General features: G+C 42.2%; 1 protein-coding gene across 3 annotated transcripts in view; it reads right to left on the bottom strand.

Annotated features, from left to right (window-relative positions):
* COL4A6 (collagen type IV alpha 6 chain) overlaps positions 1–15,833 on the bottom strand; it is a 276,656-nt gene that overhangs the window by 47,654 nt on the left and 213,169 nt on the right. For 2 of the 3 annotated variants that reach the window (XM_073641112.1, XM_073641111.1), the window contains exons 25-28: positions 6,346–6,399; positions 2,987–3,058; positions 682–789; positions 377–598 (exon numbers count right to left, since the gene is read on the bottom strand). In XM_073641112.1, the coding sequence (XP_073497213.1) occupies positions 377–598; positions 682–789; positions 2,987–3,058; positions 6,346–6,399 (456 nt within the window). The remainder of the gene's footprint in view (positions 1–376; positions 599–681; positions 790–2,986; positions 3,059–6,345; positions 6,400–15,833) is intronic. The other variant, XM_073641113.1, reaches the window with a different exon arrangement.

A 15,833-nucleotide genomic window follows, 5' to 3' on the forward strand; every position in this document is an offset into this window, starting at 1 on the left:
ACACCGGATCCTTTCATTCTCCTGGGAAATAAGCTTCTGCCAAAGGTGCTTGAAGTGGCATACTCCCCTTTTCATGTTGAAGACATATGAACTCACCCAGCCACCAATATCCCTCAAAACAGTGAGCATATGTGATTAATTTAAAGTAGGAAATGAGAATCAGCTCACTTTACAGGGGAACAAAAGATGAGGCATGTTAAAATTTAATATGATTGATGATCCTTTCTCCCAACCTCTGCTGTCAGGCATGTATCAGTCTGTCCTCTTGCATAATATCATTGACCGATCATCCTACTGTTTAGATGTATAGATTTCAAGTTGGCTTTACACATTAAGTCCACAAATGACATCTACCCCAAGTATGCTTTCTACTTACCTTTCTGTCCATCAAAACCAGATTCTCCTCTAATTCCTTTATCTCCTATGACACCTGGTCTTCCAGGCTCACCAGGAGGACCAGGTTCAGCACCCAAAACTTCACCACGGATTCCTTTAAAACCAGATACACCAGGAATTCCCTTCTTTCCTGGCTGCCCATCAATGCCATCCAAGCCAGGAAAACCAACAGGACCTTCTTCCCCCCGAGGCCCGGTAAATCCTGAAAAACAAATGGAGCAGGCCATTATGAAAGATATCACATTACTTAGCCATCTGAAAAGTACATGCATACTTGGTTCATACCTGGAGGTCCTGGAAATCCACCAAACCCTGGACTACCTGGTTGTCCTTTGGCACCATCAAAACCACGTAGCCCAGGAATACCTGAGAATCCTTTTTCACCCCTGGAACCTAACAACAAAATGATTCACTTAATTATTTATCTTCTTTTAAAAGAGGTCCAAATATAAATAAATGTGTTGCTGCTTACAGAAACCCTAACAGAAAATGCACAGAAAATGAAAATATCCCAGAAATTCTTCCCTTAATCTCTTCCTCCTCATCCTATTTTGTCTCATAGTACAATTAAAATTAAAAAATATATAAAGTAATCTTCTCAGTGTGTCTCAGCCATGTGCCTCTGTGTAGCTGTAAGATAACTAGCTGCAGCAGAAGTTCTTTCCATTGTCCCATTTGCAGTTGATGATGGTGCTGGCTTCAACTGGCATCAGCAAGTCTCATATTACAATTGAAAGTGAAAAATATATTGAACTAGGTGCCTGGTCTAAGTTACCATTGTCAGTTGTGGGCCGTGCTAACCTGGTCAAAATGATCTGGATGCCACAACTGCTCTATGTTCTACACAACTCCCCAATATGGATAAATTGGAGGTTTTTCTTTAAAGTCAGTCAGGAGTTTAGAAAATTAATATGGGGCAAACAGACTGAGAATTAAACTGGACACATTGCAAAGAAAGAAAACAATGGGAGGGCTTGCGGTTCCTAACCCATGGGTATATTATGTGGCATGTCAGCTTCAACATATTCGGGGATGGGACGACCCTGAGGGAGGGGGAGCTCAGCGTATGTTGCTACAGCATTATTTCCAAGCACATAAACTCTATGAGGTATTGGAGGCACATAAGTTTGGGACACTTGGAGGCAAAATACAGACTATGCTGTTATGTCACAGACTTTGGGGGACAATGAAAAAATTACAAGGAATAGAAGGTGTTTCACAATTGACTTCATTATGGAACACTCCATGGCTTCCAAATCTATACCAACTGGTGGGATTTGGCTCCTGGAGAGCCAAGGGTTTAAACAGACTTAATCAAGTGCTGACAGGTGATGTGATTAAGGAATTCTCACAGCTGCAAAACAAATATGCGTTACCTCACTCTGAATTCTACAAATATTTACAATTTAGGCACGCATATTGGGCGGAAGGCATTGTTCTGGAAGAAGGGGTACCCCGAAATTCAATAATAGAGAGAATAGCTAATTTACACAGTTCTCGTGGACTGATCTCATTACTTTATAACATTCTCTTAGATATTATATTGACAAACCAGCTGATGCGATCAAAAGAGAAATTGGAGAGTGTAATGGGACCCATAGAGGAAAATCACTGGTCAGATATACTGGAAAGAGTTCCACAGCTGTCTTTAAGTGAATCCCATAGACTGTCCCATATATATGTGATACACCAGGTATATAGGACATCTCAATTTTTATTTAACATAGGATTTTGTTCAAGTCCCCACTGTCCTAGATGCAAAATTAACATAGCAGATATGCTTCATATGATGTGGAACTGTCCTAAATTGGTGTCCTTTTGGAAGAGTGTTGTAGCAATGATTAACAGGGTTTATTCAATTGACGTAGAGCTTTCACCATTAGTATGTATACTGGGATATGTTGAAGATCTGACTATTGATGAGTACGGCAAAATTGCGGCGGCACATATGTTATGTGTGGTAAGAAAATTTATAGCCCAAAAATGGATAGCAGATCAGGAGCCTATGATATCAGAATTTATTGATAAAGTTATCTGGCTAGTAAATTTTGAAAAAGGCATATACCTAAAAAGAGAAGCTATCTCTAAATTTTACAAGATATGGGGTCTATGGATTGATGGCTCTGGTTTGACATCTAGGGAACTGAGGAGATTTCGCCTCGGCTTGCTTTGAGTTACGTTTATATGATGCCTCAAATTAAACTTCTTTGAATATTAATAAAAATGTTATTAGTTCTTCCACAAGTTAACTGTAAGACAACTGGCTGCAGCATAAGTCATTTGCCATTTGAAGTTGATGATGGCTTTAACAAGCCATCAGAAAGTCTCCTATTACAATTAAAAGTGGAAAATATATAAATAATTCTTCGGTGTGTCTCAGCCATGTCACTGTGTGTGGCTGTAAGACAACTGGCTGCAGCAGGAGTCCTTTCTACGGTGCCCTGTTTGCAGTTGGTGAAGTGAGCGGGCTTCAACAGGCCACCAGCCAAAGATGGAACTGATCGACAGGAAATTAAATACTGTGTTCTCTGCACAATTTTTGCAAGACTGTAAAAGTGGTCATAAAAATGTATACACATTCTAAAAATACCTGGAAGTCCAGGGTTGCCAGGAATTCCTGGGTCTCCAACGTCTCCAGCAATTATACACGGCAACGTCAAGCCTGGCAGAACAATAATCAGTTAATTTATGAGAAATGACATTTTGTTAGCATGCCACAACCAAACTTAAGAGGCAGATGAAAACAATGGACGTGCATTGAATGACTGATGTAAAAGCTGCTGTAATGTGGGTTAAGGCTATGGTTTAAACATGTCAAACATTATGGATGATGATTAATTCATGACCAGTGAATGAATCCCAAATGATGCAAAAGTGCCAATAAGTGCACATACATCCCTTCTTCCTATAAGTAATAGCCCCACAATCTAATCCTCGATTGCTATGAAATGATGCCTGAAAATGGGACAAATATGATTCAATATTGTACTATCCATTAACAACCTTCTGCTGAATCTTGCACAGTACCCTGGCTGTGTAATTTAAGTCTGATGGGGTGGCTCACATTAAAAAACAGGACAACTGTGCAGAAACCACTTATTCTAATCATCTTCTGGTCAACTAAAGCTTAAAGCTATTGCACGTATACAGCAAATTGGTGTAGGTCTAATAGCTACTTTAGAGGGCTATGCTTTGAAATATCATATAGTTACCCAATGGTGTGATATTTTCTGGGATTAAAATTTAAAAAAAGTAAAGTATTTTAAAGACTATAAAAACCTCTAACATCAGAAATATAGATTTACATAAAATTAGTGGTTACGTAGATTTAAAAATTAGTTGTGCTAAGCTTCTACATTCAGAGCTTATTTTACATTAAAGGGGGAGTTACCAATGTGAGAAATGTAATGACTGACAGTCTGCTCTCCGGATCTACAAGTCTCACACTGGTAACACCCCCTTTTCACTTAAAATAGTCTCTGGAGAAGATTCTCAGGGAGATCTATGTCTGGCCCATAGATCTTAACTCATTTACATATAAGAAAAACATGGATTTCTCTCTAATAAGACATCAGATCGCAGATATCAAGGTATCATTACATTCAGCTTCCTATGACCTACAGTACAGACCAAAAGTTTGGACACACCTTCTCATTTAAAGATTTTTCTGTATTTTCATGACTATGAAAATTGTACATTCACACTGAAGGCATCAGAACTATGAATTAACACATGTGGAATTATATACTTAACAAAAAAGTGTGAAACAACTGAAAATATGTCTTATATTCTAGGTTCTCAAAGTAGCCACCTTTTGGTTTGATGACTGCTTTGCACACTCTTGGCATTCTCTTGATGAGCTTCAAGAGGTAGTCACCGGAAATGGTTTTCACTTCACAGGTGTGCCCTGTCAGGTTTAATAAGTGGGATTTTTTGCCTTATAAATGGGGTTGCGACCATCAGTTGTGTTGTGCAGAAGTCTGGTAGTCCTACTGAATAGACTGTTAGAATTTGTATTATGGCAAGAAAAAAGCAGCTAAGTAAAGAAAAACAAGTGGCCATCATTACTTTAAGAAATGAAGGTCAGTTAGTGCAAAAAATTGGGAAAACTTTGAAAGTGTCCCCAAGTGCAGTTGCAAAAACCATCAAGTGCTACAAAGAAACTGGCTCACATGAGGACCGCCCCAGGAAAGGAAGACCAAGAGTCACCTCTGCTTCTGAGGATAAGTTTATCCGAGTCACCAGCCTCAGAAATCGCAGGTTAACAGCAGCTCAGATTAGAGACCAGGTCAATGCCACACAGAGTTCTAGCAGCAGACACATCTCTTCAACAACTGTTAAGAGGAGACTTTGTGCAGCAGGCCTTCATGGTAAAATAGCTGCTAGGAAACCACTGCTAAGGACAGGCAACAAGCAGAAGAGACTTGTTTGGGCTAAAGAACACAAGGAATGGACATTAGACCAGTGGAAATCTGTGCTTTGGTCTGATGAGTCCAAATTTGAGATCTTGGGTTCCAACCACTGTGTCTTTGTGCGACGCAGAAAAGGTGAACGGATGGACTCTACATGCCTGGTTCCTACCGTGAAGCATGGAGGAGGAGGTGTGATGGTGTGGGGGTGCTTTGCTGGTGACACTGTTGGGGATTTATTCAAAATTGAAGGCATACTGAACCAGCATGGCTACCACAGCATCTTGCAGAGGCATGCTATTCCATCTGGTTTGCGTTTAGTTCGACCATCATTTATTTTTCAACAGGACAATGACCCCAAACACACCTCCAGGCTGTGTAAGGGCTATTTGACCAAGAAGGAGAGTGATGGGGTGCTATGCCAGATGACCTGGCCTCCACAAGACCTGAACCCAATTGAGATGGTTTCGGGTGAGCTGGACCGCAGAGTGAAGGCAAAAGGGCCAACAAGTGCTAAGCATCTCTGGGAACTCCTTCAAGATTGTTGGAAGACCATTTCCGGTGACTACCTCTTGAAGCTCATTAAGGGAATGCCAAGAGTGTGCAAAGCAGTCATCAAAGCAAAAGGTGGCTACTTTGAAGAACCTAGAATATAAGACATATTTTCAGTTGTTTCACACTTTTTTGTTAAGTATATAATTCCACATGTGTTAATTCATAGTTTTGATGCCTTCAGTGTGAATGTACAATTTTCATGGTCATGAAAATACAGAAAAATCTTTAAATGAGAAGGTGTGTCCAAACTTTTGGTCTGTACTGTACATGTCCATATAGACGGCTTAGGAATGTAGATCCTACTGACAGATTCCATTTAATATGTCTATTTCAAACTAATCTTTCAATATAACCTAATTTTTGTGTCTAAAAGTCTGGAATGAAAAAGCAGCATTATGCAACAACCAAAAAGTCTATTTTCTACACATTAGCAATAGTAATGATAATGCCTGAAAACTTAAACTAGTACAAGTCTAATTAAATGCAATTTACATGCAAATCACAAAGAACATTTGTCTCATTGCTATAACAGGACCTCGGTCACCACTTTATATGTTGTCATAAGTGTTTTATCTGCTCCGTTAGGTGGTATTGGCCCATTTTTATATACAAGTGAAATGTTCTTAGCTGCGATGGTGACATTAATAAATATAATGGACATAAATGACTTCCAATGAGTTAGCAAGCAGCATGAAACTTTGTTACAAGCCTGTGGCAATAGTGAGCGGAAGGCTCAAAGCAGTCATCATTTACCATTGAACCACAGCGTTCATTATCACAAGGCATTCCAGTACTGACTGACTGACGTCAGAATCTGGCCCAGTGTTTACAAGGTCACTGAGCAGAAACATTCCCAATAATGTCTACCAAACTATGGATTGAATGACTGGATGTAACATGCATGCAAATCTAGAGGTTCCAACCAGGAGATCGCATGGATCTCACAGCTGACGTTATCTTCAACCTCTAGGATCTATCCTCTCACCTCCCTCTGTGACTAAGTCTCCATTACCAACATTGTCGCCGCAGCAGCAGTCACCTATACCAGTTAAGCAAAGGAGGACAGGTTAGACATAGGTCAGAAAATCCCTCCAGAGAGAAAGATTTACAGCAGCACAAATATATTCACACTTCCACATGATAATGTCTTTATTTAAAATATCTGTGTATGTTTTCAGGCAATCTACTCCTTATATGAAGTTCTTCTGCATTTCCCAACCTTAAAGCCTTGGCTTTCAGTCTAGAAGTGTGTGTTCTGAACCTTTTGTAAGATTTCATAAAATGACGCAATGTCTTAATCGGGCACAGAAGAATAAGATGGATGACTCCCATGTATCATTCATTACTGACATAGATTTAGCTTCTCCTTCCCCAGTACAACAGAATTATCTCTGTTGGTATCCAATTATTAGTAAATATAGTGCTCTTTACTAATACATCACCATTGTAGTGAATATATTTGGCTGATTTTACAAGTTAAATATGCAAAAGCAGAAAACTGAAAATAATTTATTAAACAAGCAAAAGCAGAAAGAGTAGGTACAAAACTCTTTATTAAAAAAATAAAATGAAAGTTTGAGAAGCGTAGACCACAGCCGAGTCGTCGAGAGCATTGGAGATGTTGGAATGGATTCCCAAATCAACGGAGCTTGCGTCTATCACCATATTGCATCTGTAATAACACCTCCTGCTGATTTGCAAAGACCAAATACTGTACAAAGAAAACTATTTATATGAAGGCACAATAGCAACTATTTATGCCGGACTTACGGGAATACACTAGAAAGCAAGGGGTCAAGCATAGAAAAGCACACTAAATGTATATATAATTACACAACACATATACGGTAATATATTTAATAGTATGATCTGTATTCTTCAACATTCTATACATTTGTACTCTGTAATTATTTAATATTCTTATCCTCCGGAGGCATGTGTGGAAAAAAAGCTGCAAACTACGAATGTTTTAAAAAATATATAAGTGTTAATAGTTTATTTGCAACAATTAACAAATGGTAAAAGACAAACCTAAATAAAATTAATATTTGGTGTGACCTCCCTTTCTCTTCAAAACATCATAAAAGTATGAATTCTAGATACAGTTGCACACAGTTTTTCCAAGAACTTGATATACCAAACATCTTGGAGAACTAACCACAGATCTTCTGTGGATGTCGGCTTGTGCAAATGCAGCTGTCCCTTTATGTAATCCCAAACAGATTCAATATTGTTGAGATTAGGGATCTGTGGGGGCCATATCATCACTTTCATAACTTCTTGTTTTTCTTTACCCCAAATATAGTTTTTTAGGAAATTGGCTGCATGTTTGGGGTATTGACCTGCTGCAGAATAAATTTGCAGTCCATCAAATACTTCCCTGATGGTACTGAATGATGGATAAGTATCTGCCTGTATTTCTTAGCACTAAAGACACCAAGAAATGGACAACATTGAGGACCGTAGATGCAGTGGTTGGTCAAGGAAACTTAGTGCAGTAGATGAAAGACACATCATGCTTACTTCTCTTCAAAATTAGAAGATGTCCAGCAGTGCCATCAACTCAGAACTGGCAGAACCAATGGGGCCAAGATATACCCATCTACTATTCAGAGAAGTTAGGCTAAAACTGGTCTTCAGGGAAGAATTGTGGCCAAAAACTACTCTTTTGACATGGAAACAAGGCCAAAGAACTCAACTATGCATGAAAAGGTAGCAACTGGAAGGCAGAAAAATTGGAGCATGTGCTTTAGACCACATATGACAAACTCTGGCCAGAGGGTCAAATCTGGCCTGCAGGGCGAGTATATTTGGCTGGAGACACCAGGCTGGTTCCCCAGGTATATTTGGCCCGTGACGCTGGACATGTTCCCCGCCTGGCATTGCACTTTCAACTATATAGGCATCCTAGATATCGATATAGTTGAAAGCAATGATGGAGGTGGGAGCGTCAGGTGATGCTCCCTCTCCCATCATTCCCCCTCTGTGTTTGACATGTCATCGCAGCAGGAATGACATCATTACAACGCGCCAGCTGTACCGAGGTGAGTATTTATTTTTTTCTAATATGGGGCCTATTATATTGTATGGAGCACTATGTGGGGTTCATTATACTGTATGGAGCACTATGTGAGGTCATTATACTGTATGGAGGACTATGTGAGGACATTCTACTGTATGCAGCAAAGAAGAAGGATTTCCTCCAGTGATGACGAGTAATGTATAAGATTAAAACATCACATTTGTAGCGTCGGCGTCCCTGCCCCCTGCTAGGCAGGGACGCCGTTCCCCTCACCTCTCCGCTCCGTGCCCGGCGGCTTCCTCCCGCTCTGCTGGCAGCGCGCGCTGCTTCCCGGCCTCTGTGCTTAGGGCGCGCGCGCGCTCCCCCTCTCTTAAAGGGGCCGCGCGCGCCGTCCTAAGGAGTCCCCGGCCAATGGCCAGAGGACCTCTCCATATATAAGGCACCTCCTCCAAAATGGAGGTGCCCGAGCAATGTTGTTGCAAAGCCTTCACTCTGCTTCAGCCCTCAGGTCCCGTTACCAGTTACCTGCCAGTCACCTGCCAGATTCCTGCTAGTTACCTGCCAGTCACCTGCCAGTTTCCTGTTTGATACCTGCCTGATATCCGCTTACCTGCTTGCAAGCCTGCGGTCCGACGGTCTGCCTTCTGACACCTGTCAGTCTGTCTATGGACCAGCCTGCCCGCTCACCTGGGAGCGCTCACCTGCTACCTGCCTGCTAGCCTACCTGGAGGCTCTGCCTTCACTTGCCGTGACCACCTGCCTGTCCAGAGACTCTTGCCCGTTCACCTGGGAGCGCTCTCCTGCTACCTGCCTGCTAGCCTACCTGGAGGCTCTGCCGTCACTTGCCGTGACCACCTGCCTGTCCAGAGACTCTTGCCCGCTCACCTGGGAGCGTCCACCTGCTACCTGTCTGCTAGTCTACCTGGAGGCTCTGCCGTCACTTGCTGTGACCACCTGCCTGTCCAGAGACTCTTGCCCGCTCAACTGGGAGCGTCCACCTGCTACCTGTCTGCTAGTCTACCTGGAGGTTCAGCCGTCACTTGCCGTGACCACCTGCCTGTCCAGAGACTCTCGCCCGCTCACCTGCGAGCGCTCACCAGCCACCTGTCTGCTGCCCTTCTACCCAGAGACTGTCCCTGTCACTTGCCGTGACTACCTGCCCTTCTACCCAGAGACTGTCCCTGTCACTTGCCGTGACTACCTGCCCTTCTACCCAGAGACTGTCCCTGTCACTTGCCGTGACTACCTGCCCTTCTACCCAGAGACTGTCCCTGTCACTTGCCATGACTACCTGCCCGTCTTCCCTGGGAGCCACCCGCTTCCTTACAAGGACTGCCCCCTTGTAAAGTTGCTCAGAGGTTCCACCTCCCAGACCCGTTACAACATTTTCGAGTCCAAAAATAAAAATTAGCATGCTGGCAACCACCACATATCTATAGGGGAAACCAACGCATTTCAGCTAAAGAGCCTTAGTCATGGTATGCTACAAAAGGATAAAGCGATGCCTATATACCCACCCTCCCAACAGAACACCTGAGTGAAATAATTAGTTCCCCATGTTTTGTGATTTAACCCTGTATCATCAGGAAACAGGTATATACTATAAATTCATAAAAGCATAAACAATGCAGATATAATAAAAACATCAAGATCAAAGATGTAGCTAGCTACCGTAATTATAGTGTAGATTTAAATCTTGTCTGGTGTTCATTCCCTGTGGAATCAAGCTGTAGTGCTAATCGCATCGGAAAGATGCCTTATGATGCGTTTCTTCAGTGGTCCACTGAAGAAACGCATCAGAAGGCATCTTTCCGATGCGATTAGCACTACAGAAGTTAATACATCAGCTGTTTCTAAGCATTTTTTCCAAAAGCATAAAGGAGATATTAAATCCCTTAAATTTATAGGAATTGTAAAAGTGTTCAAACCCATAAGGGGAGGTGATTTAAAACGGAACATTTTAAATAGAGGATCTTACTGGATTTTCAAACTGCAAACGAGAGTTCCACAGAGAATGATCACCAGACAAGATTTAATTCTACACTACGATTAGCTAACTTCATCTATAATCTTGATGTTTTTATTATATCTACATTTTTTATGCTCTTATGAATTTCTAGTATATACCTGTTTCCTGATGCTATAGGGTTAAATCACAAAACATGGGAAACTAATTATTTCACACAGGTATTCTGTTGGGAGGGTGGGTATATAGGCATCGCTTTATCCTTTTGTAACATACCATGACTAAGGCTATGTGCCCACGATGCAGAAATGCTCCGGATTATTCCTGAGCGTTTCTGCATCTCCCTGGCAGAAAAAACGCATGCGGATTGTACATGCGGATTGTACATGCGGATTGTACATGCGGATTGTACATGCAGATTGTACATGCGGATTGTACATGCGGATTGTACATGTGTTTTTCCTGCCAAGGACAAGCGGAAGTGAAGCTTTTTGCACATGTGATTTCGCATGCGTGTTTTCAAGTACTTTCCAAGCGATTTTAGCATCACTTGGAAAGTGCTTGTGACAACTTGGTCACACTATATAAATCCATGCAACTGGCATGGATTTATATAGTGTGACCAAGTTATAGTAAAAGAATGGTAAAAAATAAACATTATACTCACCTTCTGATGGCCCCCGGTCTCCTCCGATGCGTCCGGTGTGTTGGGCGGCTTGCGGTGGTCTAAAAGGACCTTCCATGACGTCATTTAGTCATGTGACAGGTCACGAGACCGCCGACGGGAAGCCAGGACGCATCGCTATGGAAACCGGGGGCCATCAGAAGGTGAGTATAATGTATTTTTTTATTTTAAATTCTTTTTTTTACAGGTACTATGGTACCCAGGTCTGGAGGGGAGTCTCCTCTTCGCCAGACCCAGGTATCATCCGCACATTGAATCGCCTAATATCCGCATGTGCACATGTAGTCATGTGGATATTAAGCGATTCAATGCAAGTCAATGGCGGCGAAAGCGCCGCGATCACGCAAAATAATTGGTAGTGCTGCGGATTTTTCTGCAATGATAATCCGCAGCGGAAATTTCCGCAGCATGTGCACAGCACATGCGGATTATCATTGGGGAACATGGCAGACCTTCTACCAAGCGTTTTTTAAGCGTTTCCGCAGCGGAATTGACGCTGCAGAAACGCTTAAAAAACGCATAGTGAGCACACAGCCTAAGGCTCTTTAGCTGACACGTGTTGGTTTCTCCTATAGATATGTGGTGGTTGCCAGAATGCTAATTTTTATTTTTGGAATAATAAACGTGATGTTTTAATCTTATACAATACTTGTCATCGCTGGAGGAAATCCTTTTTCTTTCCTGCATTGTGTGTTATGTCCCGGACCAGGGTGGCTCAGTGCGGTGATCCTCATTCGAACAAGGTGCAACAACATTTGGTGAGCTGACTCTCCTTTCCCCATTCCCTCCTGGCATTATACTGTGTGGAACACGGTGTGGGGAAATTATACCATATGGAGCACACTGTGGGGCCATTATGCTGTATGGAGGACTATGTGGGGCCATTATACTGTATGGAGCACTATGTAGGGTCATTATACTGTATGGAGCACTTTGTGGGACCATGATACTGTATGGAGGACTATGTGGGGCCATTATACTGTAGGTAGAAACTACATAGGGCCCATTATACTGTATGGAGCACTATGTGAAGCCATTATATTGTATGGAGCATATGAACACTATGTGGGGCCTACTATATTGTATGGAGCACTATATGGGACCATTATACTGTATGGAAGGCAATGCAGAGCCCCGTTATACTGTATGAAGCACTATGTGGTGCCATTATACTGTATGGATCACTATGTGGGGCCATTAAACTGTAGGGAGAACTACATAGGGCCCATTATACTGTATCTCCATACAGTATAATGGGCCCTATATAGTGTGTGGGGGACATTATACTGTATGGAGAATTATCTGATGGCATTATATTGTAAGGAGCACAATATGGGGCCATTATACTTTATGGAGCATATGGAGCACTATGTGAGGTCTATTATACTGTATGCAGCACTAAGTGGGGCCATCACACTGTATGGAAGGTAATGCTGGGCCTCGTTATACTGTATGGAGCACTATGTGGGGCCATTATACTGTATGGAGGACTATGTGGGGCCATTATATTGTATAGAGGACTATGTAGGGCAATTATTCTGTATGGAGGACTATGTGGGGCCATTATACTGCATGGAGGACTATGTGGGGCCATTATACTGTATGGAGGACTATGTGGGGCCATTATATTGTATGGAGGACTATGTGGTCCCATTATTCTGTATGGAGGACTATGTGGTCCCATTATTCTGTATGGAGGACTATGTGGGACCATTATACTGTATGGAGGACTATGTGGGCCATTATACTGTATGGAGGACTATGTGGGCCATTATACTGCATGGAGGACTATGTGGGGCCATTATACTGTATGGCGGACTATGTGGGGCCATTATACTGTATGGAGGACTATGTGGTCCCATTATTCTGTATGGAGGACTATGTGGGGCCCATTATTCTGTATGGAGGACTATGTGGTCCCATTATTCTGTATGGAGGACTATGTGGGACCATTATACTGTATGGAGGACTATGTGGGCCATTATACTGCATGGAGGACTATGTGGGGCCATTATACTGTATGGCGGACTATGTGGGGCCATTATACTGTATGGAGGACTATGTGGTCCCATTATTCTGCATGGAGGACTATGTGGTCCCATTATTCTGTATGGAGGACTATGTGGGGCCATTATACTGTATGGCGGACTATGTGGGACCATTATACTGTATGGAGGACTATGTGGTCCAATTATTCTGTATGGAGGACTATGTGGTCCCATTATCCTGTATGGAGGACTATGTGGGGCCATTATACTGTATGGAGGACTATGTGGGCCATTATACTGCATGGAAGACTATGTGGGGCCATTATACTGTATGGCGGACTATGTGGGGCCATTATACTGTATGGAGGACTATGTGGGCCATTATACTGCATGGAGGACTATGTGGGGCCATTATACTGTATGGAGGACTATGTGGGACCATTATACTGTATGGAGGACTATGTGGGCCATTATACTGTATGGAGGACTATGTGGGCCATTATACTGCATGGAGGACTATGTGGGGCCATTATACTGTATGGCGGACTATGTGGGGCCATTATACTGTATGGAGGACTATGTGGTCCCATTATTCTGTATGGAGGACTATGTGGGGCCCATTATTCTGTATGGAGGACTATGTGGTCCCATTATTCTGTATGGAGGACTATGTGGGACCATTATACTGTATGGAGGACTATGTGGGCCATTATACTGCATGAAGGACTATGTGGGGCCATTATACTGTATGGCGGACTATGTGGGGCCATTATACTGTATGGAGGACTATGTGGTCCCATTATTCTGCATGGAGGACTATGTGGTCCCATTATTCTGTATGGAGGACTATGTGGGGCCATTATACTGTATGGCGGACTATGTGGGACCATTATACTGTATGGAGGACTATGTGGTCCAATTATTCTGTATGGAGGACTATGTGGTCCCATTATCCTGTATGGAGGACTATGTGGGGCCATTATACTGTATGGAGGACTATGTGGGCCATTATACTGCATGGAAGACTATGTGGGGCCATTATACTGTATGGCGGACTATGTGGGGCCATTATACTGTATGGAGGACTATGTTGGGCCATTATACTGTATGGAGGACTATGTGGGGCCATTATACTGTATGGAGCACATTTTTGTAGCCATTATACTGTATGGAGGGCTGCATGGGGATTACAGTTGGAGAATCATATTGTGATGGATTCACCACTTTTTTGTCAGGGGGATGGAGGGAGGGGGCTTCAGTAGGGTCATCATACCGTGCATGTGAAGGGTACTGTGGAGGAATTCACTGTGGGGGTATCATGTGTTTGGCGGCACTTTGCATCATACTTTATCTGTATTAATCAAGGCTTTTTATCCTTTGCTTTTACAATATATAAATTAGGCCATTGGGCCTTATGCTTTTTACTGCTCTTACATAACATATATTATTCCAATATTTTATTCTAAGATCTATTCATTAAAATGTACTTTATTCGCAGGACAACCCCTTTAAGTTTGTTTCCATATGAAAAAGGTCATTGTTATATTTAAGGATAAGGAAAAACTTCCTCAATTGTAGACATTCTTTTAATAAATATCAAGGTTGTCCCGCAACTTTGTCCAAGCTTTTAATTGTTGCCCTCTGTGTGTTTGAGTTTCACATCCCTGCTTTACACTGATGAGTAAAATTGCTGAAAAGTTTACATGCCCCGGCATTCCTTTCTTGGCCTTGTTTCAGAGAATATGAATGATAACAAAAAAGCTTTTTCTCCACTCATGGTTATTGGTTGGGTGAAACCATTTATTGTCAAACTACTGTGTTTTCTCTTTTTAAATCTAAATGACAACCAAAAACATCCAAATGACCCTGATCAAAAGTTCACATACCCCAGTTCTTAATACAGTGTATTGCCCCCTCTAACATCAATGACAGCTTGAAGTCTTTTGTGGTAGTTGTGGATGAGGTTATTTATTTTCTCAGATAGTAAAGCTGCCCATTCTTCTTGGCAAAAAGCCTCCAGTTCCTGTAAATTCCTGGGCTGTCTAGCATGAACTGCGCGCTTGAGATCTCCCCAGAGTGGCTCAATGATATTGAGGTAAAGTGACTGAGATGGCCACTCCAGAACCTTCAGTTTGTTCTGACAGATCGACTTGGCCTTGTGTTTTGGATCGTTCTAATGTTGGAATGTCCAAGTACGTCCCATGCACGGCTTCCGGGCTGATGAGTGCAAATTTGCCTCCAGTATTTGCTGATAACGTGCTGCATTCATTTTTCCTTCAACTTTACCAAGTTTCCTGTGCCTTTGTAGCTCACACATCCCCAAAACATCAGTGATCCACCTCCATGCTTTACTGTAGGAATGGTGTTCCTTTCATCATAGGCCTTGTTGACCTCTCTCCAAATGTAACGTTTATGGTTGTGGCCAAAAAGTTCAATTTTGGTGTCATCTCTCCAATTTACCTTGTTCCAGAAGTTTTGAGGCTTGTCTCTGTGCTGTTTGCCGTATTGTAGGCGAGATACTTTGTGGCATTTGCGCAGTAATGGCTTTCTTCTGGCGACTTTACCATGCAGCCCATTTTTCATGTGCTTACTTATTGAGCATCTTGAAACAGACACACCGCTAGTTTTCAGAGAGTCCTGAATTTCAGCTGATGTTATTTGTGGGTTTTTCTTTGCATCCCAAACAATTTTCCTGGCAGTTGTGGCCAAAATTTTTGTTGGTCTACCTGACCATGGTTTGGTTTTTACAGAGCCCGATTTTCCATTTGTTAATCACAGATTGAACGCTGCTGACTGGCATTATCAATTATTT

Source organism: Phyllobates terribilis, unplaced genomic scaffold (assembly GCF_046119375.1).
Source record: "Phyllobates terribilis strain yellow unplaced genomic scaffold, ASM4611937v1 Scaffold_7__3_contigs__length_470593459, whole genome shotgun sequence".
Taxonomy (NCBI): Eukaryota; Metazoa; Chordata; class Amphibia; order Anura; family Dendrobatidae; genus Phyllobates; species Phyllobates terribilis.